Source organism: Solea senegalensis, linkage group LG1, assembly GCF_019176455.1.
Source record: "Solea senegalensis isolate Sse05_10M linkage group LG1, IFAPA_SoseM_1, whole genome shotgun sequence".
Classification (NCBI taxonomy): Eukaryota; Metazoa; Chordata; class Actinopteri; order Pleuronectiformes; family Soleidae; genus Solea; species Solea senegalensis.
Window position 1 is genome coordinate 16,509,015 of NC_058021.1, and position 27,467 is coordinate 16,536,481.

Consider the following 27,467-nt stretch of genomic DNA (forward strand, 5'->3'; position numbering starts at 1 on the left):
CGCTCTATATTGCACATTCTTATGGCCTCTGTATATACTGTACGTTTAAACATAGTAATGGAGAAAAGCAGCCTAAATGCTCTGTGTTCTAAGGGTTAAGGCAAGATTGTCACAACAATCTCTGCTTCTTGGAGAACACTGAGCATTTCCCTCAAAGTGTGCACTGCACACACTGGTGTCCTCAGTCTCAGTAAGTCACCTGCCAGGCAAAACATTGGACACTTTGGTTGCGTTTATAAACAGTTGACTGCAGAGGCCTCGACTATGGATTGCACCTGTGGCTCTGATGCAACCTCAGAGGTCGGTTTCTCATCGAAGGGAACACTCACGCCTGACACGTATCCAACGTCAACAAGGGCCGCAGTCACGCCAGTCTCGCGCTGCCATCAAAACAAACAAGCCCCGGCCTGAAATATGGACACGCGGCATACGTGGCTTAGTCGCCTCCATTGATGGCCTAATTCCCCCCCTCTCTGACTCATAAAGGAGGCCATTGACAGGCCTTCCTGAGCAATGCTCACACATAAGTGACCCCCATTGTGGAAACATGTGTATCACCGTTTGGGGGGAAGCTGTCGTCTATTGACCCCTCCCTTTAAAATAACAACATTTGGCTGAAGCAGCATTTAGGCCCTTTGCTGTCATCATACTGTGACTCAGGGCTTTTCAATGATGTACACTAGTTCGTAAACAAGGAAGTGTTGACGTTGACCCTTGAACCTCAACTGCAGATGTAATAATGGATATATTTAAAAAGGTTTATTTAAGTTATTGTGCCATACAGTACATTAAAATAGTCTACACTACCTGTGTGCACTGTTTACTTGTATACACTATATATAGTGGAGCTATAGTCGTTTATCTTGTTCTCCTATTGTTTTCCTTGCACATATTTAATACCCTTATCTCCATACCTTATTCCTATTTTCTATTGTGATTTTTGGCTGCTGTAACGCTGCACATTTCCCCATGTGGGACGAATAAAGGAATATCTTATCTTAAGGGCATCACAAAAAAGACATTACAAGTTCGTCTTTGTTTGGCAAAACCATTTTCTGACATGAACACAGACATGACTGGTGTGTTTTTCTCCAAACACTGATCTGTGGTCAGGAGGGAGGACACAGCAGGTGGACCTGAAAATCTGATCCTGGCTTCAGTTCTGACAAGGCCACCTAATCCCTTTTGTTCCACCCCAAGAGTCAGTTTCAGAGACAACTGAGCTCACTCTGTAAAAGAAAACCAGTGACGCAAAGCGCGACATTAAATGCTTCACTCATTTATTAATGGTTATTTAAAAAAAACATGCGCAAGTGTCCGAGTGCGATTTCAAGGAAATCTGTGTGAGGGGAATACAGGGAAGTGGTAGAGGTCTGAACTACTTTATGATCCGTGTTATTGTAACAGAAGCAAACAGTTACCATGGGTTTCACACACTCGGATTTCTCTACATATACATTTTTGTTATCGCACACAAGAATTTAATTCAAATAGCTCCTCAATTACATTTAGTTTACAGATTACTGCTGATTATTCTTGTTACTGAGCAAAAAAAAGTAATTCCATGGATTGATAATCCTGGGCCACTGTCAGTAAAATAGCAGACATTCAGTGGACTGGAAATTCACAAGGCCAATTAGGACAAATTATGGAATCAAAACCATTTCCTACGATTTTACCCTCTACAATTCCCATCTACTTGTTCTTTTTAAAACACGTTTTCCACACACTGTTGTCCTAGAACAACACCTCTACTGTAAAGTATATCCATGTCATCATAGAACATGGGGGCAGGTCAGTGGCCAGGAGTGAGAGAGATGAGCCTCGCACATCTTACATAATAGTTCTCACACGGCCGGTACATTCTCCACTGCAGAGAGCACAGCAGACCTGCAGAGGAAATTAATATTTTAATCTCTCCGCTCGATTCAAAGAACGGCCTCCGCTCTCACAGGCTAAATAAGTCATGAGCGGGAGGTTTGTATGACTGGACACACACACACACACACACACACTGGGAGGAAACACACTGCTCTGGCTTTGGCAGTGACTTTAAAATGGGATGGCCACTTAAGTTTTAGCATTTATAACTCAAAGCTGCAAACTCAATTATGCTCCGTTGACCTTAAGATGAAGTAAAAACAATGCATGGCTACTTATCTCCAAGAAATGAAAACAATAAAAAAAAAAACTCCTACTACATGAACAGGAGCTCGTTGCAGACAGACTCGTGGACAGAGGACGCCACACTGTGGTCAGTCTGAACAACATGTCCACATGCTGCTCCACAAAGTCGTCAGAAAGGGATTCATTCATTGATTTAACTGATACTTTATTCCAATGACATAATGTTAAAATGTATATATATGTTCAAATATTAGTACAGACATTCTGGGACAAGAATTAAACCATATATATGTTGTAAGACTATTAAAAGTGTTAAGCATTTTTCGTTTTGTCAGAGATGCTGCCGTACTGTAAACAAGCACAATTCCCCAATACTTGGGTTACAACTTTCTCATAAACACTTCACATCCAAATTCATCCTTAAGATTCCAGAAAACATGACTGCATCATGGGTGGGGGAGGTGGGGAGGGGGGATGACTAAAAAGAAGGAATGATACAGTTTGCTTAAAATGTCCCAACGCTAAAAATGAGAACATCCTCATTCTATTCTAATAATGGTTCAGTTCAGTTTGTGATAGCACACAACCCTGTTTAAGGCACAATAAATGATCAGCTCCAATGATCTATATCTCATGACACGTTGACACTAAGGTGATGCAACCGAATAAGGTTGTAGGATGTTTTGGTTTTGAATCGGCCGTCGTCTTCCCAGTCCCCAGGAATATTATGTGAATGGTTGACAAAATAAAGATAAAGATAAATCATAATAAATGTGCAGAAATGCATTATCCAGTCATGCTACAGACTTAAGTACAACACAGTCCTGTGTGTGCAATTTACAGTCTCTCTAGTTCCACACAGAAAAAAACTGGTTCTATTCAGTAACTGCGAGGCGTCTTATTTGTCGTTCAGTATAAAATCATCTTTAGCTTCATTCACATCTGGTATGAACATGCATCTTGACTGACGCAGATGCTCAGTGGACTTAAAAAAAAGAAAGAACAATGACATTTGAACTGTCACTAAAATGAAATGTGGCAGAGGAAAAACATATTTAGCGACAAATGTGGAAATATAAGAATAGTTTTCGTTTTGACTCTGTCTGTCTGCAGTGAACTGAATCTGAAAGAAAACCATGACTGTCAAGCTTCATCCACACCCACTGAGGAAATTGTAGCATTTCTTTTTAGCACATGGCACAGGAATAAATAAAATTAAAAGCCAGGTTTGATTTCAAATCCCATGTGCTAGTGAGTAAAAACACGACTAAATCACACTAAAACTAAATGTGGGTTGGTTAGGTTCACAGGGAACACGTATTATTGCTTGGTGAAAATGCTACAGCTAGCTGACCTGCTTTACAATAAATGTTAATAACCGGTATTATGGGGGCTTAAAATATCAGTGTATAATATAATATGTTATACTTTTAAATCCCTCTTAAAAATAAAAAAAGACCAAATAATACCAACTCTATGCTACATAGTTTTCTTATCTGGTATATATTTTAAAAAAAAACTAATTTACCCTTAAAAGATTTCCCAAAGTAGCTCCTCATCGGAGTTTGTCAGTAAGTCGATGTCGAGGGTGGTGTCCGTCTTACTTGAACACTCTGTGTTCCACAGAATGTCATGCTTGTTGTCCTGTAGTGTGACGTGGAAGGTCTAAAGTCTTCTGCAGGCGTCACTTAGTATGAAGCCTTAAAAAAAAGGCCTCAGGCACTCTTATTCCTGAGTTACATCCGTGTATAGTAGTAGCAACGATGACGATGATGATGAGTGTGTCAGTAATCACAGAAACTGCTTGCGCTCACACCCACTTAGTCCCTTCCAAACAAAGAGTTAGGTCAGTGTCCACTGCTAGTAGTTGAGGAGATGCTCCCTCTCTGTACCAACAAATCGCTGACGAGCAGCAAACACCTTTGCTTTGTTCACCGAAGGACCTGCGAATGAAAATTACATTAGTTTGATGCTCAAATTCGCTGCCGGTTCCTTCAATCAATTTGCTTCCGTTTCAGAAGGTCACCACTCCATCCAACTCCAAAACTTCTACAGATCTAATGGTACAAATAGTATGAATGATTTTGGATATTTCTAACCTGGTACAGTATATACAGAGGCTATAAGAATGTGCAATATAGAGTGTCTTTTTCAGCACAACCTAGACAATCTGATGAAAAAAAAATCCTTTTCACCAACTATATAAGCACACCTGAGCAAAAAGTACTCAAAATGTACAAAATCTAATTAAATTTGTGAAATGTGTTCACTCGGCTCATTTTTACGAACAAAAAGAAAAGAAAAACAGTCTAATTTTGTGACTTCTGCACAACTGTTGCTGCTTTATATCACTACAAAAAACCTAAAATAAAATAAACACATCAACAAACACATACAAAGACGAAAATACGCAAAAAAATTTAAAGCCTGAATATGTGACCTATAGACACACCCTACCAGGATGTCCATATAAGGAATTGTGTATTATTCATACAGCAAATTACCAAAGGTGTACCTGCGGCACAGATCCATGCCACGTGAGCACTAAGGGTTCAAAATTGACCACACAGGACAGAAGCACGTCGGACAGTCTAAAGTAATTAACAAGTTGTGTGACAAAGGACACTGTGAGCACAGCTTATCCTGCACTCTTTGGTCATCAGAAATGTGTGTATTTGATTTTAAAAGATGAAGCAAACAATCTCAACTGTCCTTGTGAGTGGACAGTGGAGACACGAAAGCATCTGAAATGGCGCCGTGTGGAGTTTTTTGTGGTTCTACACCATTTATGTCAAAGAAAGCAGTTAACTTAGCTGCACAGCTCATGGTCAAAGAAGACTTGACGGCGATATTCTCTCGACACTTTTGCAGGGGATCCAGAAGATGGTAAATATTAAAGGACCGCTCTAAGCATTTTATGAATCAATATCAAACCTTTTAAGAGAAGATTGATATAAATTGGAAAATCAGCTTCTTCTCCTTTTCTTTTTTAACCCAGGTTACGCTTTATGGTTCGTTTTAAGTGTATGGCATTACTCACCTATATAACTGAGCAGCACAGGGAGGAAGATGAGGCCATGTGTGGCCCCCAGAAGCACGATGGCCAAGAACATCCTGAAGTAGAAGACCTGGAAGATCTGTGACTTGGACAGTGCTAAGATTAAGATGCCTCCAAACTTTGTTAAGGTGATCCCGCTGAATACCTGTAAGAAGAAAAAAGAAAAGAGAGAGAAGGTGTCATTACAGGTCATGGAATGTGAGGAGGCATATTTACTGCAATGCTTATTGTGATGCAGTATCAATCTCATATACACCAATTGAATAAAAGACCATAACCAAGTTTTTCCATATTGTTCAATATTTACAGGCTTGTGTACACAGATATTCACATCATCGACATACATTAACGGCCTTTATTTACTTATATTGACAACAACTCCTGTAGCAAGACTTACAGAACTGCCCATGTGAGCAAGAGCCTCTTCAGCTCGCTCCACCCGGTTCTTCTTCACACTGACGGAAAACGCTCGCACGATGTGACTGCAGAATTCCACTGAGATGCCACAACTCTGCAACAGTGGACAGGGAACAAGTACATCAGCGCCACAAACATGGAAACGCAGGAGTAAAAAGCCAGTCGACGTTTGCCTTTGTTGTCTTTTCCTAAATATTTATGAGACGAATTAAAGAAAAACTTTTGCTAGAGCAAAGTCCCATAAGTTAAGTAAGGTGAGGGGTCAAAGGGTAGAATGTAAACACACCCTGAGTTTTACTAAATGCTAAGAAAAGATATGGTCTTTTAAAACCAATTAAGAAACACAAAAACTAAACTTTCCCACCAACTGTTTCCCATAAAATTGAACAGCAAGTTGTTTGCTATTGCGTCAGGAGGTCAAAAGCACATTTCTTACCATGACCAGGTTCACCAGGGAAACTGCATTGAGGCTGATGTCCCACAGCCACATGACGCCGAACATATTGACCAGGATCATGACGATGGTGAGGCTGACGAGCGCAGCCGACCACAGCTCGAAGCCCAGCAGGATCGTTGACACCACAAATATGGCGGCTATCGACACGCCCAAGTTCAGAGCAGTGTCGTGTGCGATGGTGAGGTACTGCTCGTAGAAGACGTAGAAGACGCTGTAAAGACGGGAGCGAAGGAGTGAATGCGGGGCATTTTTTTTAAATTGAATAGGAAAACATGTGACTAGTCGATGCCATCGAAGGGGACTCATTTATTTTATTTTTTAACCTGGGCCTAACTAAATAGTACTTACAGTGGATCGTTTGGCCAATGGGGCAGCTGCAACATTATCTATTACGTCTACTAAAATTGACTTCTCACCAATAAATGACCCAAAATAGTAACACACCATTACTTATTATTCATAGTTTTTAAAAACAGGGCCGAGGTTCAGAAAATTAGCAAGCATCCCCTTGAATATTGGTGTTGTTGCACATGAATGTCCCTGTTTTTAATTATCTATTTCTCCTGCTAAGTTGAGCTGGCAGTGGAACCATCAATTTCATGATTATTAGTATTTTTAAAGTATATAACAATTAAGGGTGTTTTGTTTTTTTATTCCATGAGATTTGCAGCAGGAATTCTGTGATAAAGGCTATGACATGCAGTTCAGTGAGTGTTTAAGGTCAAATTCATGTTTTTGTAGCATGCTTATCTGTGACCTACTTTTCTGTTTGATTTCCTTGAACCTTGAGCTCAAAACAAACAAAACCTTAGATCCAACTTTAGAAAATGATACACAGAAAAAAAAATCACATAATTATTGTCATAAAGGCAAAAATTATGCATATATTTCAGTTTCTCAAGGGCAGAACGTACCTGTAGGCAAAAACCTTGTGGCCGATGGACTGAGTGATATTTTCAGACAGTTCTCGGGCCATTTGCAGCGCATGTATGTATTCTGAGGATTCCTTCATGATGGTGTGGAAAGTCATAAAGTAAGTAGCTCCCACCCTGGTGTTGTTGGGATACAGGTCTACTGCTGTGGCGTAGGCTGCATGGCCACTAGGGGACGCATAAGACATTGTGAGACAGGAAAAAGGAAAGGGATGTATACAAACACTTCTTGTAAACTGGTAAAGGTTCAAAATAAGGCATCTAGTATACCGCATGTGTAATTATGCAAGATAACTTGCTAAATTACCCTTTTCCACATTTGACATTGGGATTGTCTGACAGGAACATGGGTAGGAACCGCATGAAGTCTTCTCCGACAGGCCTCTGCTTTCCAGATGGAGTCATGGGCCGACAGTGCACACAGGATGGGTCCTCCACTGGAAAAAAACAAAACAAAAACATCATGTTTAACTTTATTTTTTATCATTATTTCAAACATACAGTGCAACAAAGAGAGACAACAGAAAACAAACTTAAAAAACAATACAAACTCTGAACATTCTGGATTGCCTTTACTCTATAAAATGATCTTATGACAAATCAGTATTTCATCATCCATCAACATCATTCTGTTGTTGCCATGTCAAGAAGTGCCATTTCACCCATTTCTCGACACATTGTTCCTCTTGTACTCTTATCACGATCTATGTAATGGCTTTTTTTTCTTTCTTTTTTTACACAGGCTGCTATCATGATTTTGGATAGGTATCCGTCAGCTCTTGACACAATATCTCCTGCCATATTACCAAAATACAATACTAAAGCCAAAAGACATATGCATGATTTACATTTACTGCTCCACAATTTCTCCAACACGGTTGTGGTACTAACAGAAATGTATTCTTAAGTTTAGGAGAGATACAGAATCTTACTATATTCTTCCAACAGTGTTCTCTCCATGTACACGATGATGCTGTAGACTGTTATGTTCTCCATATGTGCAACCAATCATCCTCAGAAATATTCACACCTAACTCTTTATCCCATTTCTGTTTCATATTTGTTGTTCTTAAATGAAAACAGGTTTGATGATCATAGCTTTCTTGCTTCTCTTTGAAAGTAAATTAAATATCATTAGTAAAAAGTCATCAGTTTATTATTAAGTCTATTTTTCCACTGCTTTTTAACTATGAAGAAAACAATGGTTTAAAATATTACCCGAGGCATTGCAAAAAGCGCCAGTGTTGTTGTAGTATCGACAGCAGGTGGACCGAGGCTTCACCCAGTCAAAGTAGTCATCCAGCCAGGAGGACGGCGTGTAGGCAATGGCTGAGCTGGAATGTGAAAAATTGAAGCGATCATATGATTAGATTGGAAAAACTTTGACTAAATTTTTGTAAACTCCCAACACTTTTTTTTTTTTTTTCTTAAATCTTCTATGTTGACTTTGTCTTGTGCAAATTAACATATCACTGACCTAATTTGATTATAACTCAAGACTTACTAGTCACTGATGAGTGAGGCTTCATAGACCTGTTGCACCAGGGAGTTGTTGTTGCATCCAACTCCTCCACATACAACATTCTGGTCATCCAGGCTACTGTAGTTCAGACCATCCTCCACCACAAAATACACAGGAGCTCCAGTGTGGAGATACTCGCTTAAATTCCCAAAGTATTCCAACACGTACGAGTCCTTGATGGAGAGACACAACATTAAATTTGACCACAAGTGGAGGCATGCAGATCAGGAATATAACACATGGGTAGGCTTTTGCAAAAATGTTATGAGACTAAATAAGCAAGCTACTAAGCCATTATTTGGCTAAAAAAAAGGAAAAGATCCAAGTAGTTTCTACGAGAAATCCATGAACACAAAGTTATTATATTAACTGCAGACTTACATCAGGCATGGATAATTTCTGGTCCAGTCCAATCTCTACTTTGTTAACTACAGCAATACTGAAGGAGAGTATTCCGACAAACACTGCCACCTAATGAAAGAAAGATTAAATATCAACATGATTCTCAAATATTGACAACAATTGATTGGCTTTACTGAAATATATGAATTCAGATAAATCCATTGACATACAAGAAAATAAATAGGGTGAGTTGTTCGAGTAGAGGGAAGATGCGCATGACTGACCAAGTGTTGCTGGGGTACTTACTATGATCGGTCGAACCCACTCTTTGAGGATGAATGGGGCATAGATTTTCTTGAAAAAACGGAAAAGGCAGCCATCTGTCTTCGTTTCTTGACTGTCAGGAAGCTTTACACAGCAGATGATGTCGAGTCGATTTGCCTTTTAAACAGAGATGACAATAATAAGTCTGTAACTTTCGACTTCAGTCATTAGCTATGTTTACATGGACACAAGTAATCGGAAACAAAATTTGATCAAATTAAAAAAAACATGCCAATCTGAAAACTGATACGATACAGCCCAATCGGGGAAAAAAAATGTTATTCCGAATGAGAGTTCTGGTATATGCCAATTGTCATTCAGATCAGTGTTCATATTAACAGTCAATCCGATCATGGCTTCCTGTTTTGGTGCCATCACATGTCTTCTTCTTCTTCCTCAACAGAATTAGACAACACATTTTGTGTCCATGGATACGATGGAATTTTAAATTCCAATGGGAACGAATCTTTTGGTGCTTGAAGAATTTTTGTACACAACATAGCTAATGACAATCATCTGCACACAAAAAACAGATCAAATCACTGGCTTGTGTCCTCACTGGAAAGATAAAGATGCACTTAGATACATGTGCAACATAAAACTGAAGCGATTAAATGAGCATAAAAGCCTTCTCATGTAAATCTCACAGCCCCTCCTCCTCTCATAACACCCCACAGTATCATAATGTAAAAGGTCATCACTATTTCCCCTCAGACTCACCTCCTGTCTTCTGGCGTCCAAGCCGAGCAAGCTAACAAAGCAGCTGATCTGCAACAGGAAATCAATGAAAACAGCCAAGCCAGCAAACATAGAGAAAGTCCTCACTGCAGGCATGCTGGACAAGGCTCCTGCGGAAAGAAAGTCAACAGTTCTATCACCATGTGACTAACCATGAGGCAACTTCAACAATCACACAATAGCATTTTTCTTCATTTAAGGATAACTGTAACCAAGTTGACAGTCTCTTTTGCATTGTCTGTACATTTTATGGGCGTGAAATTAATAGGTGATGTATTTTACCCAAGAAAAAGGCCACCGTTTCAGAGAAGGAGGAGAGGAACATGCTGGGGGCAACGTCTCCAAGAATACGTCCAATCTGCTGGTGAAGTTCCTCATGAGGCAAACGCTCATCCCTCTGTTGGCAAATGAAAGCGTAAATCATGTGCTGCAGGTTAACTTGGATATCACACAAGTGGTAATTGTGCTGAAATAAAACGTTTTATTTACAGTTTAAAAGATCCAGTGAGTAAGAATTTATGACCCCTGATGGGGAGACCGACAGTTTCCAAAAGCATCAAGGAACTTCACATACCACAAAGGACGTTGTTCTTTTATGTCGAACGCTTGTGCCTTGTGCCCCACCTTACCTCAGTGATCTTTTACATGCATATTCACGTCACAATCACTGAGGTCCCTTTTTGTGGTACCTAGATTGAGATTAAAACGCCAGCTTGGTGGCTCCCGAATAATGTTTTGTTTTTATTAATTCTTTTGTTAATATCCTGTATATTTATATATTTCTAAATTACATACAAAATGCTTATTCTAAGCCCATGAAAACCAAACCATTTTTATTTTAAAGCGGTTGTACCTTGTAAAAACATTCATAATGGAAGTACATTTAGTTTCTGCCAAAATGCGCTCTTAAATGTTCAACACTGGAGAAGGAAGGTTACCTGGTACGTCTGCACTATGATAAAGATGTTGTCCACTCCGACAGCCAGCACCAGGAATGGAATGACCTCAATCACAATGAGGGTAAGAGGGATACCAGCATAGCTGAAGATCCCCAGTGAGGCAGTCACAGAGCTGAGCACAATCAGGATACCAGCTATGCCCAGAGAAATCTTAGAGTCCACCTGAGGGAGCCAAAATTTAGAAGATGAGTCATGTTCTCCATTCAGGTGCTCCCTTTTAGCAAGAAGCTGTCGAGCGTGTTGCACTAGTTTTGCAAAACTGAAAGGTCTTACTACACAGGCAGGAAAGATCAGTGACATGGCATGAGTACAACTATGCCAGTAATGAATTATGACACTGAGCTCTGACAGTTTTGAATGAACAAAGACAAGAAAGCCAACTCAGGGCTTAGTTCCTTACCAACACTCTCCTGCAGCTTTGGATGTGACCAAGGGCCAGGGAGATATATATGAACATAATGACATAGCTGATAATGATAGTGCTGATGTCACTGTTGCTCTCTCTGTCAATTTCATCTTCGATACTTCTCTCGGCACTAAACGCTATGGTCAGGTTGGGATTTGTGAAGTTTTTCATGAACTCGATAAACCTGAAATGCACACAAACCCCCACAAATGAAATTAGCATTAGGTAACTTTTTCCTAAAAGCTCATTATTTTAGAAATTGGTTGATGCCTCACTCTTTCTCCCATGCCAGGGCTTTCCCCAACTTCTCTGTGTCATTCAGGTAGTTCAGGAGCGGAAAGGTTATCACTAGAGCAGTGGCATTGTTGTAGTCGGTGTCTGTCGGGTGAGAGAGAAAAAAACAACAATGCATTTTTAATACATTTACTTGTTCCTACTTTCAATAAAAACGTGGCTTGAAACCACTTTTGTTTGAGATACTGATACCTTAAACTTGATTATTACTGATCAACAATGTAATTCCCTAATTTCAAAAATGTAATTCCCCAACTGTAACAGATTAAACTCTAACAGAAACTATAACAGAGAAACACACAACAATTCAAACAACCTGCATTGTAAGGTGCAAATGACAAATAAACTCATTTCTATTATTTTCTGCTCCCATGAACAGCCAACAACATGATTTAGTTAAAATGGTGTTGCTGCTTTTTACTGACACTTTTAAAGGCTGTGCTCAGTGAAGTATTTATACAATATTTAGAGGGTTTTTAACCTTTTTTGGTTAATCAACTTAGACAAGTATAACACTGATTAAGACCAGTATCGGAACCATTACCAATACCGAGTGAAAAGCAGTTGTAATTCGACAGTTGTTTTAAACCACAGTATAAAACATACAGGGTTTATTATAGTCATTATTAATACTCAAATGACCATTGCAATTGCATTAACAACGCTCATTCAGCAAAAAGATGCGACCGACACAACTTTGACCAACCTTCATTGCCCAAAAGACTGCAAACTTTCTTAAAAGATATCCAGAATAGAGCTTGTAAACAAAGAACTACCAAATATGTTACTTCTGCACATCAACAAATTTGAGGTATTAAGTCAGCTCACCTTCATAACCTCCAAGGGCAAGCCACGGGAAGACTGGGCCACCAAATGTGCCTAAACAAGGGTCATGGAGAGGAGTAGTGTCGTTCAGGGTTGCTGGTGCACTGGTGAAGAAAAAGAAAAATCTGTAAAAAAAGCTCTAGCCACATCAAACAGCAATGTTATATGACCTAAACTACTGCAATGCTATTTTAGGAATAAACTTTCCACTTCTACAATTCCTCTAAGAATATGCAAATGCCCACATCCATAGAGAGCAGATTCTCATTAGCTGTAGGTGTTCACTTCTTTTGTTTTCCATTTACATTTGTGCCAGTAATAGAATAGACGTCTGATTTAAAACCATGCATGACAGACCCTTGGTCAATGTTTGAAAAGGGAAAGGAAACTGAGCATCTTTGGGGGTGAAAAAAAAGAAGAAAAAAAAATAATAATCACCTGACACAGTAGAGGAAGTGACTATGATAGTCAGCATAGACCAAGAATTCATCTTCTATGACGTGGTCCAACACATCATGGCTGTTCTGAAAGTAGTTGAGGACACTCAGGATGGTGCAGTTGTCATTGAAGGGAGCCAGTGGAGCCAAGCAGATGTCCTTCAGGGTGACATTTTGTCCCTCATATGTAGCCACAAGTGCTTCAATGTCAAGCTGCAAATCTAGCACCTGGTGGGTCATGGTTGAGTGAAAAAAGAAATTGTAAAAAAAGAGAAGTGCCAACAAATTGAACAAACCAAGGTTTCAGAAATGCAGCTGCCATTTACATACTTATTAATTCAAAAAAGGAACATCATTAATGTCAGGTATTTCTATTGTTCCTGAAAACCTGAGGTCTGCATCTCCTTTTTAATCTTTAAACTTTTTTTTTTTGTCAGTGCTTTTGAAATGAGAAACAGGGTAAAGTTTAAAATGTTCCTGCTGCTGTGTTATCTCTGGTCTTTTGTTAAGCACTTCCTGTGCCTTGCCTAACCCACCTGATGCAGGATGTCTTTGTCCAGTATGGGTGCGAAAGAAATATCTGGCCCAATGATTGGAGAGTAGATGGACGCATTCGTGAGTGGAGTGGTTATAATCAGCTGTTCGGTTCTGAAGAAGGGTCCAAAATGGCTGTCAAAATAGTCCTTCTCTTGGCGAGCCTGGCTACTGGGAGACGACCACAGCTCAACTGGGTCAGTGGTGATGCGCATATAGACAAGTCCCCCAGAGGAGGCTAACACAAGTATTACACTGCCCAATATGACCACAGAGGGATGACGCACGCAGAAGGAACCCCAAGAGCTGAACATTATCCGCAGCGTATTCTCGAAGCGTTCACCAATGGTTTCGCTGCAAGAGGCATTGACTAAAAAGAGGAGAAGAGAAGTTAGTATGCAAAGACAGAGCTGTATTATTATTACAGCATATAAATTAGACATATAAAAAGGAAATTAATTAAATTAATTACTCCGATAACATACGCCAAGAAATTTCTCAAACCTTAGAGCATTATTATACCTTGATCAGGATTATCACTGTTAAGAGACAGTGGTGGGCTGGTGTCCAGTATGGGGGCATACTCGGATATGATCGTCCTTTTCCTGGAAATAACCACACCAAGAAATTACTAACTTAAACTGTCAGTAGCAGCAACAATAACAACAAAATACTAGTCAATTTGGGTGAGTGGCTGCAGACAGTGCATGCAGAATACAACACAAGCAAGAAGTCCTTTACCTGTAACACCACACAACAAGCACAGCCCCAACAAAGGTGAGCAGAAAGCCCATGTAGGAGATAAACATGATGACAGTCATGGCATCGATGCCAAAGATTGTCCATGGTGGCGGTATAGGGGGCGGCACAGGTTTAGGCCCACAGGCATTCGCGCAGTCCTGACAGGAGCACGGACCCGAACCGTCCTCTAAGCCCTCGGTGCAAGCGTACGTCTGGTTGTTCATTGGGATGTAACCAGACACTGGGGCATCTAAAGCAGCGTGACACAGGACAATTACTTATCAATCCAAAGTGATAAATTCAACAAATGAAGCTGATGGGGAAAACACCTTCCTGTGTAGGTAGTTAGGGTTAGGGTTATCTGGGCAGAACCATATTGTTTTGTTGGTTCCACTTTCCTGATCTGTGGAATGTTACTGTGTAAGGAATGTAATCAATTATTTGACAAAAAAAAGTGCCAATTATTGATTATCAATTACACAGTCAGAAAAAAACATAATATTTGAATACTTTTGAAAGATTTATATATACACACATATACATATATATACATATATATATATATATATATATACATACATATACATATATATATACATACACATATATATATACACATATATACACATACATATATATATATATATATATATATATATATATATATATATATATATATATATATATATATATATATACACATATACATATATATACATATATATATATATATACATATATATATACACATACATACATACATATATACATATTTATATATACATATTTATATATATATATATATATATATATATATATGTATATATATATATATACATACATACATACATACATACACACACACACATAACATTTTAGTTTTGAGATTAATGAATTCAATGCCTATTAAGACTTTTTAATAAAACAAAACAAAAAAAACTACAAAATGACTTACCTGAGAAAACTGGGATGATACTGAAGGGAGACTGTCCATTGTTGATATCGAACATGTACTGGATCCAGTTGACAGCATTGCAGTCCTTTGCCTCCTTGCCACACAGCAGTGATAAGGCCTTCACATTGCTAGAGGGTGCTTGGACGTCCTGGCAGGCATTGAACATGGCTGGAAAAGATGAGATTAACACATAAACACTTATGTAATTCAGCGGTTCACTCATGGTCATAATGACTTTTTAAAACAGGATGCCGAGTTTAACTTCCTGCAGAAGCTGAGTGAGGGCATGACGTCAGGTTAAAGAAGTTTAATCACCAAATTTGACATGCAAGCCAAATGTGGCCATTTTTATTGAGCACATTTAACACACAAAAGTCCACACCAGGACCTGAGCTCACCTTTAGCAAATCTTTGTCCAATATAGTACTGCACTTCCACGACACTGGTCTTATTAAACTGTGTGGCATTCATAAACTGACTCTGGTGGGGGCTGCAGGTCAGCTCACAGAAGAGGGTCATGAGGTTGGAGAAACAGGCAGGACACCTGTGCACAGACGAAGTGAAAGTCAGAGCCGCATGAAAACAAGGCAATAACAGTGAAGTAAAATGAAAAAAACAACAACAACAACAACAATAATAATAAGAATAGTAGTAATAATAATAATAATAATAATAAAAATAATAATAATAATAATTAAATAAGAAAATGTGTCAACCTTCACAAGTCACAGTGATGTGGCCAGTGAGTCAGTCTGTCTCTATGTCTCTACCTTATACCTGTCTAAACCTTATACTATTTGCTCCACGCAAAGCAAAGGCTTGCAGTAGTTACTGTAGTAACATTTCATCAGCACACAGACTGTTTTAACGGCGTAAATAGTCTACTCTTTTGTTCACAATGCTTGACATGCTTCATTTATTGTTACAATGTTAACGTTACAACCGTAGTACACACCGAGACAGGAACTGAAGGGGCAGCTGCAGGCTCCCTTTGAGAGTACGCAGCTGGTCAACATCACAGCAGAGGCTTCGGTTTCCATAGTCATACGCAGGACAAAGTTCCTGCATGCAAACACAAAGGGAATTATGCTCTTTTTGTAACACTGGAACACATAGCTATGACACAAATCACTGGCTTGTGGATCAAACAACCAATTCAAAATTATTAAGAAGTGTACCGTGAGAAGTTCATAGCCCTCAGGGTGTAGTGGGACAGGAGGACCAGTGTAGTTGCAGTTGTATTTACTTCCAGGCACTTGCACAGATTCCCCACATTGACCATACCAGACACAGTGGTCGGCCTCGACCTGACAATAAGATAAGAAAAACACATCTTTCACAGGATCTGTGGTGTCACAAACTTTTTTTTGCTTTCTGGTTAATCTCATGTAGCTTTTTACTTATAGGAGGTCAGCTTCTGTTTTCAGTGAGGACACTTGCCAACAAAAGAGTCCAAAACACATAGTTCCTCTAAAGGCTACCACATGACATGGTTTGTGTCTGATCAAAGCTGTATCTTTGTACCTTGGGGTTTTATGTTCATATGGTTAAACATCTAGTCGGGTACATTTTCCGGTGTTTCTTTTAACTCATGTCTGAAAATAAAACTTCTGCTTCTTTGCAATCCAACATTTAAAGAGTGAGACCTTGCAAAGCAGACGCCCCAGTTTAGTCATAACATACAATATTATCTTGGATAAAGTGACGTCAAATAAAGAGGTCAGAAAAAGAATTACTATTATTACACCTTAGTTAAAATAAAGTTCCTTTTGATGTCATTTCAAACCTGATGTATTCCAAAAAATAACAAAAAGAAATGTTAAACAGATATTGCTACCATCTATAGTCACTTCTGCAAAGGCCATTATCCGTCTACTCAGCACCAAAGCGGTCGTGTGTCCTTTTGGGGGTGACTTAGGGAAGTTAATTCACTTACTCTACAAACTGTTCTGTAAGTACCTTGTGTCACACACTGTCCTACTTGCATCTTGTGAGACTGAGTTCAAGGGCAACATTCATTACTATTTGTTCCTCAGTTAGAGCTCCATGGAGTTGCCGTGTGCTGACCTATCAACGGTTTGCTCAATTTGCAAGTAGGGCTGAGCAATAATTCAATATATTGCAATGACATTTTCTTTAAAATCAATATAAGAAAGGTTCAGTGACACTGATATCATGCTTATGCACTGTTCAAACACTTTGAGACATAGTACATAATTGCTCTCAATGTTCTGCCTCAGATTTGTGAAATATGTTTCAGTGTTTTGCAAAGGTTGGTTGCTTTTTGTAAATGGTTTCTTCAAGTTTCCTTTACTGACTAAAACTCACATTTTAGCACATTAATTGTAGATATCTATCAATTTGAAACTTTTTTTAAACCTAAACCTTTTTAGCTATATCACCAATATCTACTTTCAATACTCACAACTTTGGGCAAAACACTTGTTTTCATAAGGTTAAACCCAGAAACCTGCTCCAAGCTTTGGTTAAAGGAGTTCCTAACCTCTGACCCCTACTCCATAGTAAAGAAGCAGGCAGATATTTGTTTCTGTTTGACGTCTCAAAATAATCAACATTTTCGTCACTCCACATTCCTGTAATTTCTCACAAAGATAACTTATCTTGACAGTAATCATGTACTGACTTAATTAGCTCATGAATAAAAGGTGCAAACAATGAAGTGAAAGAATGTTCGATTGAGATATGATTAAATTCAATCATTCTTACTGACGTTTACTACGAATGGCTTGATTAACTTTTTTTCTTGTCAGATAATATCACAACCATGATAATCTACCAACACCAGCAACAATCCATCATTTCATTTTGCCACTCAACAACACATTTGAATGTCACAAGCATGAGTCACAAACATAAGTTTCAACTGTTTTACAAATGTTCTGCTTTAATAAAGAGGAAAACTACAGCTCATTTAAAATGCTGTTGTTGCATCTTAGTTACAGTCTATGCTTAATGAAGCATTTGTGTGATATTTAGGGTTTTTGAATCATATAAGATTTTACGTTTGACTTCTTCCCTTAATCGAATCATTTAAACTAGTACCGATACCAAGTCTGATATTCGTATCGACTCATCTGCTCTGTTCATGCGTTCATAAAGTCAGACAATGACAAAATTGTTTGCCTACTTGGTAAATATCAATCAAAAGTAAGTTTCACACATCGAATACATCACATTTGAGTGATGTTCAAGCTGATTTAGTATAAATATTGCTAGCATGGCAGATATTGTGTCTTCAGTTGATTCAGAGTCACTCGGACTGGATTAAAAATAATAGCCGAGGACAGTGAACATGACTAAACACATTTCACATACAGATACAGATACAGATACCTGGTAAAACATACACACGGTGGAGTGTGTTTTGTTGTGACACACGAAAGCAGGACAATTTGTTCCTCGACCGTTTCAAGTCGATTTCTGTGTGAGAGCTAACTGTCTTTGAGTAATGAGGCTGCTTCAGTTTTCCAACAGCAACACAACACTGCTAGCTGCTATGTCTAAGCCACAAATGAGCCAATGTACCCATACGCTAATGCTGTCTGAAGACGGAATACGTATATAACATGCAGTTACATATATATATACGAATATGAAGAATAAAACTCCCTAACAACTCGATGAACCTGAAACAGTTTCGGTAGCCGCATCAGGTAAACACCACAATAGCAACGGCTGCCGTGGCTGACTCATGTTTTTAGTCACGAGAGCACAGACGTTGTCTTGTACTTACCCATCGAAATTGTTCTTGTGACAGGACCGTGATGAAGAATAGTGCAGATAAAACGTTCCTCCTCGATAGGAGCCCCATTCCTGACGCCGAAATACGCCAAATCGAAATGACAGCGTAGGTACTTTATATGTTGACGGTTTCTTCTTCTTCGTTCGATTATTTATGTGGGCCTCACTACTGCATCAGTGCTGCCACCAAGTGACGTCGACGACAAACTACATCTAACCTAGACCCACCCAAATAGCTCACTAGTGTGTCTCTGCAGGACCTTCTTATGCAGTACAACATATGAAAATGAAGTGTTTTTTTAATATACAATTAGATAAACGAAACACATTGAAAAATACACAAAACAACCCAAATGATATAAAACAGATTAAATAAAGAATATAAAATGATATCAAATCAAAAGGGCCAGTAGTTTATTTTCCTTTATTTGATTATTATGACAGCATACACCAATTATTATTTTTCTTTTGTTTTTAATTGAGTAAAACCCAGGCACACATTTCAGAGTTTCTTTGAACATATCTTAAAAATGTAAGATCCAATACATTACATTTGTTACATTACATTAACTGGTACATTGATACAGTCTACCCTTCAAACAAGATTGGATTAATGGTCAACTTGTTGTTGTGAATGCACCCTCCATATGATATTGTTAACCAATCAATCAGATCGGATCAAAGCACATCCAAACAGTCCTGATGAGGCAGGAAAGAGTTTGCAAGCAAGTCAACTGTTATAATCAGTAACAATATTTCCCAGTTTTGCTGATTGAGCTGGTCACATATTTTCACTGCTATAAATGAGAAAAGCTGAAGAACCCTACCTCAGCATTTATATATTTAGAATTTCTCCGATGGTTTCTATTCACCTGATACAGTGTGCATATTGTCAAATATTAAATGTTATATATTTAATATATTAGAATTATATGTTGTATGCAGTCTAATCATTAATTTAGGGCAAACTGAGGAGCGACCTGCTCTTTGACTTCTTCTGATAAGCTCTCACTGCTGTCACTGATTATTTGCACAACACATGCAGTATACAGTGAGAGGGTTTAGTTCTCTAAAGCTCACTCAAGCTGTACAAATTCTGCACAAGTCTCAGACCACCTGCAGCACAGATTTTCTGAGCTTCCTTTGCAAGCTGAATAGCTTCGTCTACCGTTGGCATGCTTGTAATGCCATCATCAAAATAGAAGTCTTTCATGATGAACTGTGAACATGGGGGAAACAGGCTTTCATGGTCCTTAGCAAGATGTTTCAACCCATAATTAGCACTAGCAGGCTGATGCTGCGCCAAAGAGATGAACTTCCATGCAGAATACACACACACACACACACACAATAGGTTTAGTGGAATTTGTTCTTTATTATATTAACATAGTATCTTCAAACCCTGACAACCACATTTGCAATCTAGCTCTTGCAGCTTTAATATCCCTTTCTGCCTTTAGTCTTTCCAGTTCACGTTTTCGAGCCACAAGATCCTTCCTTTGTTGTTCCTCTAAAAGCTGAATCCTTTCTTTTTGTTTTGCTGGTAATGCTGCTGCAGCATCTGCTCTTTTAGCTGTGACAATGGAGGTTGTGGAGTGTTGACTTGATTTTCTTGTGTATTTACTTGAAGGTGAGCACGTGGAACCATAGACTGAGTAATTACCTTACTATTTCACAGTCAAACTCTTCATCTATGCCTATTGCCTACTATCCTTTCATGGGCTATTTTAACAATGTCCTTTGATCTATTATTTCCATATAAATGTTAATGACATCATCTTTAATTTTTGTTCATAAAGATGAATGAGCCCCTTTTTTCCTTTTTGTGCGCCTCCTCTCTCTCTGAAATGTCAGCATCCTTAGCCTGGTCTGGATCTGTATTGTGAATGTCCATAGTCAGGTTTTCTGCCTCCATTTCGTGAGAGAGTGTCACAGTCCCTCTGCAGTCATCACAATGTTCATCAGGGAGAAGCTGAGACTGATGAGGGCAAGCTCTTACTTCAGCATCCTTGGCTGAATAACGGTCTGGCTCCTTCACTGATGGTTCAGAATGCTTAATTGAAAACTTAATTCACTCCAAAATGTCGTTAAGTTATCCTGAACACGCTGTAAGAGCTGGTGAAAAGACAAAAAATGAAATAAAAGGAATACAGTTTTTACTCACATGAGCAAAGGAACTATCTCCCTTTAACTCCTCCTCTTCCTCTACTGGAGTGCTAATATTTTAGTAAACAAAACCATACTATAGGAATATTCCAATAACATGTGTAAAACAAAACTGTTTCTTGATTAACTGTGCATATAAAAGAGTTAACTGTGCAAATAACTCACACATAGGATGATGCTAATAACATAATGATGAAGTGATGCTACTAGCATAACATTCACATTCACATGACACTGTAAAGTACTAACTGAGATTAAAACCAACTCAAAACATATATAATACCAAATTAAACATATACAGACCTTGTGCCATTGTCAGCCAAGCACTAAAACAAACCACGAAAAGTGCTTTAGCAGTCTTAATTGGCACTTTCTCAGACTTTCAAAGACTTTTCAAAATAAAAGCATCACTTTTGAACAGATGACCTACCACAATACAAGTGAGACTAAATTTAGGTCATTTTACACAAGCAACTATTGATTTGTTCGTCAATGGCAAATCACATTGTGGTCACAAAACGTCATCAGAGAGGTTTCACTCTTCATTCAATCATCTTGAAAGCTCCGAAAGAAAAACACACATTACACACATCTATTTCCATAGAAAAAAAAATATTTATTCATATTCACTTTTTACAATTAAGGAACAAGTGCATATTCACTTATGATGTGACAAAATCGTGTACTGATAAATTATAGGTAACTGTTTCGGAGTATATTACAGCAACATCTACTGTTTTCTGTACATGTACCTGTGTAAAATCAGCAAAGGTAGGCTTTACAGCTTGCTACAATAGGATATCCCTTTAAAACTAGGAATAACATTTTCTAAGTTAATGCTGAAAGACTTTACAGATAGGAGCAAATTCATCATGGTAGTCTCAACATCCTGCGTGAAACAACGTTCTATACCAATGGTGAAAAAAAAAGACAAGGAAAAATCTCCCGGAAATGGAATAGATTAACACAAACATCAGAAACATTCTTAGTTTCTCAAGTGACACAGAGCTATTTAAACTGTCTCTGAAATATATCAGGTTTACAGGGAAATACTATTTGTGTTAAAAATTCAAACAAGTTACTTGCATGAACTAAGACAGTAATTAAATAAAAAACAAACCAAAAAAAAAAACACAAAAATCAACTGGAATGGTTGTAGAGAGAATGTACAAACTTGAAGTTTAGTCTGGAGTATTCAATATTTTTTTTCTATTAATGGGGACTACCTTGTAACAGGGCTGGAAAAGAAAGTAAACTAATACACTAAAAGTATAGAGTTTAGTTTAGCCAACATTGTGTTTTTCCACAAAAAGTGTGACACTGTTTCAGCAACAAAAAGTCAGAGCAGTGTGAATATGACCACAGTCACATTTGCCATATTTATCAACGCATTCCCAACATAGTTGCCGTGGTATCACACAAAAGGGCAAACAAGAGAGGCTGACTCACACAACCAAACACCCGGGTTTACACAGCTATCCTTTTAAGGACTTGCATTGACTTTCATTTACTTGGACAGCCTAAACAAAGTGTCATCTATAACCTTAACCATAACCTGAATTTAAATCTTAGCCCTAAACTTAACAAGTTTCTCAGAAATAAGTTTCTGCCTCATTAGGACCAGGTTTTGGCCTCCGTGAGGACTGCTGGCCTTGACAAGGTCATTGTTTATGCCAGAAAGGGTCCTAAAGAGGTAACAAGTACACACACACACATACACACATACACACATACACACAGAACTATCTTAGAGCACAAAAGGTAATATGTTCAAAGTTATATAATTATAATTCAACAGTATTCCCCTTTAAACTGACAGTACATTCAACACATTGCGACATTCTGCGTTCTCACTGACTCATCCTTCAGGAAGAGTGTCGTCAGGCCCCTGAGGGCCCGACAGTCAATTCAGTATCTCACACCCCTTTCATCATCTTCCTGACTTCCTGACAGAGATAAATTGTTCTGTGAGGCTTCATATCAGTGTCAAGCGGAGTGCTCCACTGTGTGTCGTCAAGCCCTTTCATTTCAAACGTATCAATACTCTTTGCTGACTGTGTCTCTTGAACCTGTGATCTGTGATTCTACAAACATGTGTACCTAAAGTGTGTGTTTTTGGGTTGAGCTACCAGTGTCTTTCCTTTGTAAAAGAAGCTTCTGCCTCGCAAAAGAATTCAGCCATTTACATCCTTCGATCAGAATTCCTCCACAGTCACATTTGGGTCATGTACAGCATTTTTAGTAGAGCATTTTCTGAGATATTCAAAAGAGATTTTCACTTTCTCAGGGGGGGCGCACCACTTTAAGACAGTTCGGTCTCGTCCAGAAACTCTCAGGTCAACTGAGTCATACCATGAATCAGTGTTCGTCCAGCTTTCATCAAGACAAAGAAAAGGCCCTTTATTATTTGACTGTAAGAAGAAAAGTCTTTGAAATGGGACCAGTTTTACATGAGTTATGACGACATGCAAACAACATGGAAAGCTGCAGAGTGTCACCTGACTCTGTGAGACAGGATACGACATATGTATGGAAACTGATGGTATATAGTTAAGTATATGCTCTCCCATCAAAGACACCACTGCTCAGGAAACTGTCTTTCATTTCTCATTCGCATCCATCCCACTTGTCAGTCTGGACCCAGATACTCTGCGTTCTCTGCCGCTGGGATGTGTCCGTTTGCATGTGTCTTGAACATGGGGCTAAAGTCCTGCTGGTAATCAGGGTTGTCTATGCTGTTCTGGTATTTCTGAATGCTGTGGACTTTGCCGTTGGCGGTATGTGGGAGGATGGCGGGGGATGGGATGTCGTTTAGGTACTCGGGCCCATCGGCCCCGTTCTTAAAGCAGTTCAGGTATTCCGTCTCTGTGTCGTCTGAGGAGATAGTGGGAAGGAGTGTGCGAGGCGGACCCGGTTGCTGGTAAATGGGATTCATCATGTCTGAGATTCCGTTCTGGTTAATATATTCTGTAATAAAGTTAAAAAGAAAAAACACAAAACTCAGTGGCTCATAATTGTGCTTTAGGTATTTTATTTAAAAAGAGGATACCAATAGCTGACACATTAGGACTGAACAAAGGGTAACATGCGGTAAGGCTTCATTGCCTCATGCAGCTCAGACACACTGTGGTTACTGTGGTAACCGTGTGGTTCTGTGGCCTCATAAGATTTTACATTAATGGTAAATATTTCCATAATCCCCTATTTCCCAAGCATTGCTGTTAGGTATACATCTTCATTGTCCTACATTATGAAGCCACTGTGCAACATTTTCCACTTGGATATAAAACCGTACACCGTGGTACTTTATATAAAATAGTTATAAATCAAACACTGATGTTAAACAGCTGACTTTTACATCTGAGATGCAGGAGTTTCCATGGAAAGACATTAGCAGTACAATGACGTTTGTTCCCAGTTAAAAGGGTTTTTTCGGGAGGGGCAAAGGATGTCGTTACATGCGCAACTTATAAAGCCCACTGAGGCAAATTGATTTGTGAATATGGGCTGTAGAAATAAAATTGATTGTACATATATGATGGACTTTTTTGGCCCTAACATTGCCTCAAGCTGTTATCCATTTTAAACCCTACTTGAGCCACTGTGTCTAATCATTCCCCCACTAATGGTCCACAAAACTCTGGGAAAATATGTTATTCAGGAATAAGTTGAACACTTTGCTTCTTGTCCACTGGGTGTCCCCCTTTCTCATGGAAGCAAACAGAAGAGCCAGAGAGGGGTTTGACTGAAAGTCATGACAAAGACGAAAAAAGAGCCACAGAGAATGGAGAATACTCACCCGGTACTGGCAGGAAGGCGTCATCGGGAAATTTGTCAGTGGGGTCAGGAATGTACCGCAGGACAGCGCTCCCGTCTCTGCTCAGGAATCCATTCTGTACCAAAGGACGGAGGCTTTTAGGGCTGTGGCACTGAAATAATATGAGTCATTAAAAACACAACAGTTCAATTCAGAGCGTTTTCACCTACTTGTAATCCATTTCTGCCATGACATGTTCCGATGCTGCTGTTGAGACTCTGCAAAATTCAAACATGAGTCAGTGCAAAACAAACACATGTCTTATCTGACACCACAGATATTAGTGAGCTGTTTAAAATGTGACCTCAGTTTCAACATTTATTCTGTCACATTTCCTTTTGCGTGTCTTTCCAACTTCCTTCTTTTATTTATAGCGTGCTGGATGTGAGCGTAACTCCTGTGGTCATCGTGATTTATTTTAAAGCCTCTTGGGAGACAATAAGTTTTCTTTGAAAGGTGATAGCGATATTTTTTTATGACACCCGTGGTGCCATAGTCGTTGTTTCGGTACAAGCTGATGAGGATCAAAATAAACGTCCACAGAGCAAATTCATATTCACTAAGCTAAGACAAGCTCTGCAGTGTCTGTCACGCGTCTGAGTCAAAGGATGAGAGCGGTGTTAAACTGTGGAAGCCGAGCAAATAAAGGGGAACAGAATGACAGCTGTGGCAATGCAATTACTTTCAACAAGAAAAGGAAATAAAAAAAAAAAACAAAAAAAAACCCAATGGTAATATTATAGAAGCAGGCTTATGCTGAGCTTTTTTTTTTTTGGACAAAGTTTTTTAACTTTTTGCCCAGTTGCCTGCTAAGGTAATTAAACCAGGCTGTCAATGGTCGGCAACTAACTCAGGTACAAGAGCCAGGCCTACGCATGACCTTCACTGAACCTGAGGTAGAAGAGTTCTCCTTGTTTCCCTCTCATCAATCAAAGGGCACCTGGGAGGAAACGTGGGAGATTGGACGATGATGAGGACGAGTGGGCAGGGGTCAGGTAGAGGAGAAATAGTCCCAGTGGTGAACGTTAAACAGAGTTTCTGGGTTCAGGGTTCAGGCCAGGTACGAGTATGAGCAGTCACTCAGGTTTCAAGTTGGGGAAACTTCAAGTTCAAGTGTGCTCACTCTCCCTCCTGTGTGATCGCACACATTCACAGGCGTTTGTGAAAGCTGATTGCATCCAACAAGCTAAACAAAAAAAAAAAAAGCTGAATGTGCGTTCATTTCCACTCTGACTCACAGGCTAATGATTAATGCAGGAAACCCATTTCCCAAAACACGGTTAAAACAGCAAAATTAAAATTTCAAACCGTTCACTGACTGTCTGTGAAGAGGACGTGCTACAAAATCAGCTAATGCACATTTCCCTGCGTAATCTGACCGTTGCTTTAAAAAAACAGCTGGTTTTCCTCTTCCACCGTTTGGAGAGGGAACAGCGGCGTGATTGAATCTGGCGTGCGTGTGTCTGTAATAAAAGTTCCTCAGCCTCATCACATACTGCACAGATTGACTCTTTTTTTTTTCCAGATAAATCTACAGTCACAATTATCTGGAGCTCAGGTTCCAGTAATTTTGTGATTAGAAGCACATGTGGCGGTGAAACCTGGACAACATCTGCTACAGTTTAAAACTAAACCAATTTCATGCAATTTTCTAATCTGGTGGGTCATTTGTTGATATGACAGTACTGTCGCACACAATATGTGTATGTATACAGTATACTGTGAATATAATATACTGTTAATTTATTTTATGCATCTTTCTCTGTCTATACTGATCGATCCTACACCATATTTTTATTTACTTGGTTTATTTTACAGCAACTCTGACTCCTAATGGCAGCTCTATGTGGCACTGTCAGAGTAATCTAACTATGCCACCTTGTGGAAATTGTACACAAACACACGGGCAGTGGATATGAGTCACCTCTCTGTTCGTCTGAGGAAACATTTTAGTCATTGATCAGCATGCATTGTCACTAGTGACTTTACTGCTGCTTTATGCTCTTTACACGCTCATAACTTTGACTTGTTTGTACTTGGATTTTACTTTTTAAGAATGTCATACTTATTTCTTTCCTCTGTATTCTTTCCGTTGTCAATCTTTATACAATAGACTGTGTATAAACTTTGAAAACTGTAAAAAAATGAATGCAGTCGTCCAGTTTTCCTGGGTGAAGTCAACAACAACAGGTGCTTAACCAAATTATACTAAATAGAGTAAATCTGCTGGTTGCATAAAGAACCTTATTTGAAGTCAATGGAAACAAAAGCTACTACCTCTCACTTGATTTTTAATGTCGGTAAACATTTGCCTGATGACTTAATTAGTACTTTCAGGTCTTCTTTAATAGCACATGATGTCAATTTTGCATATTATTTTTAATTTAGAGGAAAATAGAGGGCTAAGTACAGAACATATGAGTGGAGACCAGTGTGTTTGATAGCTGGAATTGTCCAACAAGAGCCTGGTTGAAGGCGACATCTGTGAACTTTGGTTTGTAAAGAGTCAAATTGCAATTCTGGAGGCTTCAAAATGGGAGTTCGGATTTGATTTGACTTTTTCATATTTTTCTGCTTTTTCAGGGTAAATGACAATAAATCTCTTTTTTTACAGCTGGGATAGGTCATTTCCCGGTACCACAAATGTCACCTGA

The 27,467-nt window shown here is 38.9% G+C and overlaps 2 protein-coding genes across 3 annotated transcripts in view; both read right to left on the bottom strand.

Moving 5' to 3' along the window:
• Nucleotides 1-2,315: 2,315 nt before the first annotated feature.
• Nucleotides 2,316-18,969, bottom strand: npc1 (Niemann-Pick disease, type C1). The gene is made up of 25 exons (XM_044034633.1): nt 18,823-18,969; nt 16,247-16,375; nt 16,024-16,130; nt 15,467-15,612; nt 15,069-15,236; nt 14,114-14,363; nt 13,895-13,977; nt 13,375-13,742; nt 12,840-13,066; nt 12,405-12,505; nt 11,558-11,660; nt 11,277-11,466; nt 10,856-11,038; nt 10,200-10,314; nt 9,900-10,027; nt 9,162-9,296; nt 8,895-8,984; nt 8,496-8,686; nt 8,210-8,325; nt 7,299-7,428; nt 6,974-7,159; nt 6,039-6,270; nt 5,583-5,696; nt 5,168-5,330; nt 2,316-4,070 (listed from the first exon to the last, which is right to left on the bottom strand). The coding sequence occupies exons 1-25, from the start codon at nt 18,898-18,900 to the stop codon at nt 3,988-3,990; spliced, it is 3,816 nt and encodes a 1,271-aa protein (XP_043890568.1). The 5' UTR covers nt 18,901-18,969; the 3' UTR covers nt 2,316-3,987.
• A 2,620-nt stretch (nt 18,970-21,589) lies between these two features.
• egfra (epidermal growth factor receptor a (erythroblastic leukemia viral (v-erb-b) oncogene homolog, avian)) overlaps nt 21,590-27,467 on the bottom strand; it is a 43,466-nt gene continuing 37,588 nt past the window's right edge. For both annotated transcript variants that reach the window (XM_044027212.1, XM_044027220.1), the window contains exons 26-28: nt 24,984-25,031; nt 24,796-24,889; nt 21,590-23,963 (exon numbers count right to left, since the gene is read on the bottom strand). In XM_044027212.1, the coding sequence (XP_043883147.1) occupies nt 23,626-23,963; nt 24,796-24,889; nt 24,984-25,031 (480 nt within the window). In that variant the 3' untranslated portion in view covers nt 21,590-23,625. The remainder of the gene's footprint in view (nt 23,964-24,795; nt 24,890-24,983; nt 25,032-27,467) is intronic.

Excerpts from the sequence above, each read along its gene's own strand:
- npc1 (XM_044034633.1), bottom strand. The coding sequence starts at position 18,900 with ATGGGGCTCCTATCGAGGAGGAACGTTTTATCTGCACTATTCTTCATC. Across the intron at positions 13,978-14,113 it reads CTTGTTGTGTGGTGTTACAG|GAAAAGGACGATCATATCCG; the intron begins GTAAAGGACTTC and ends GGTTATTTCCAG. Across the intron at positions 10,028-10,199 it reads AACGGTGGCCTTTTTCTTGG|GAGCCTTGTCCAGCATGCCT; the intron begins GTAAAATACATC and ends TTCTTTCCGCAG.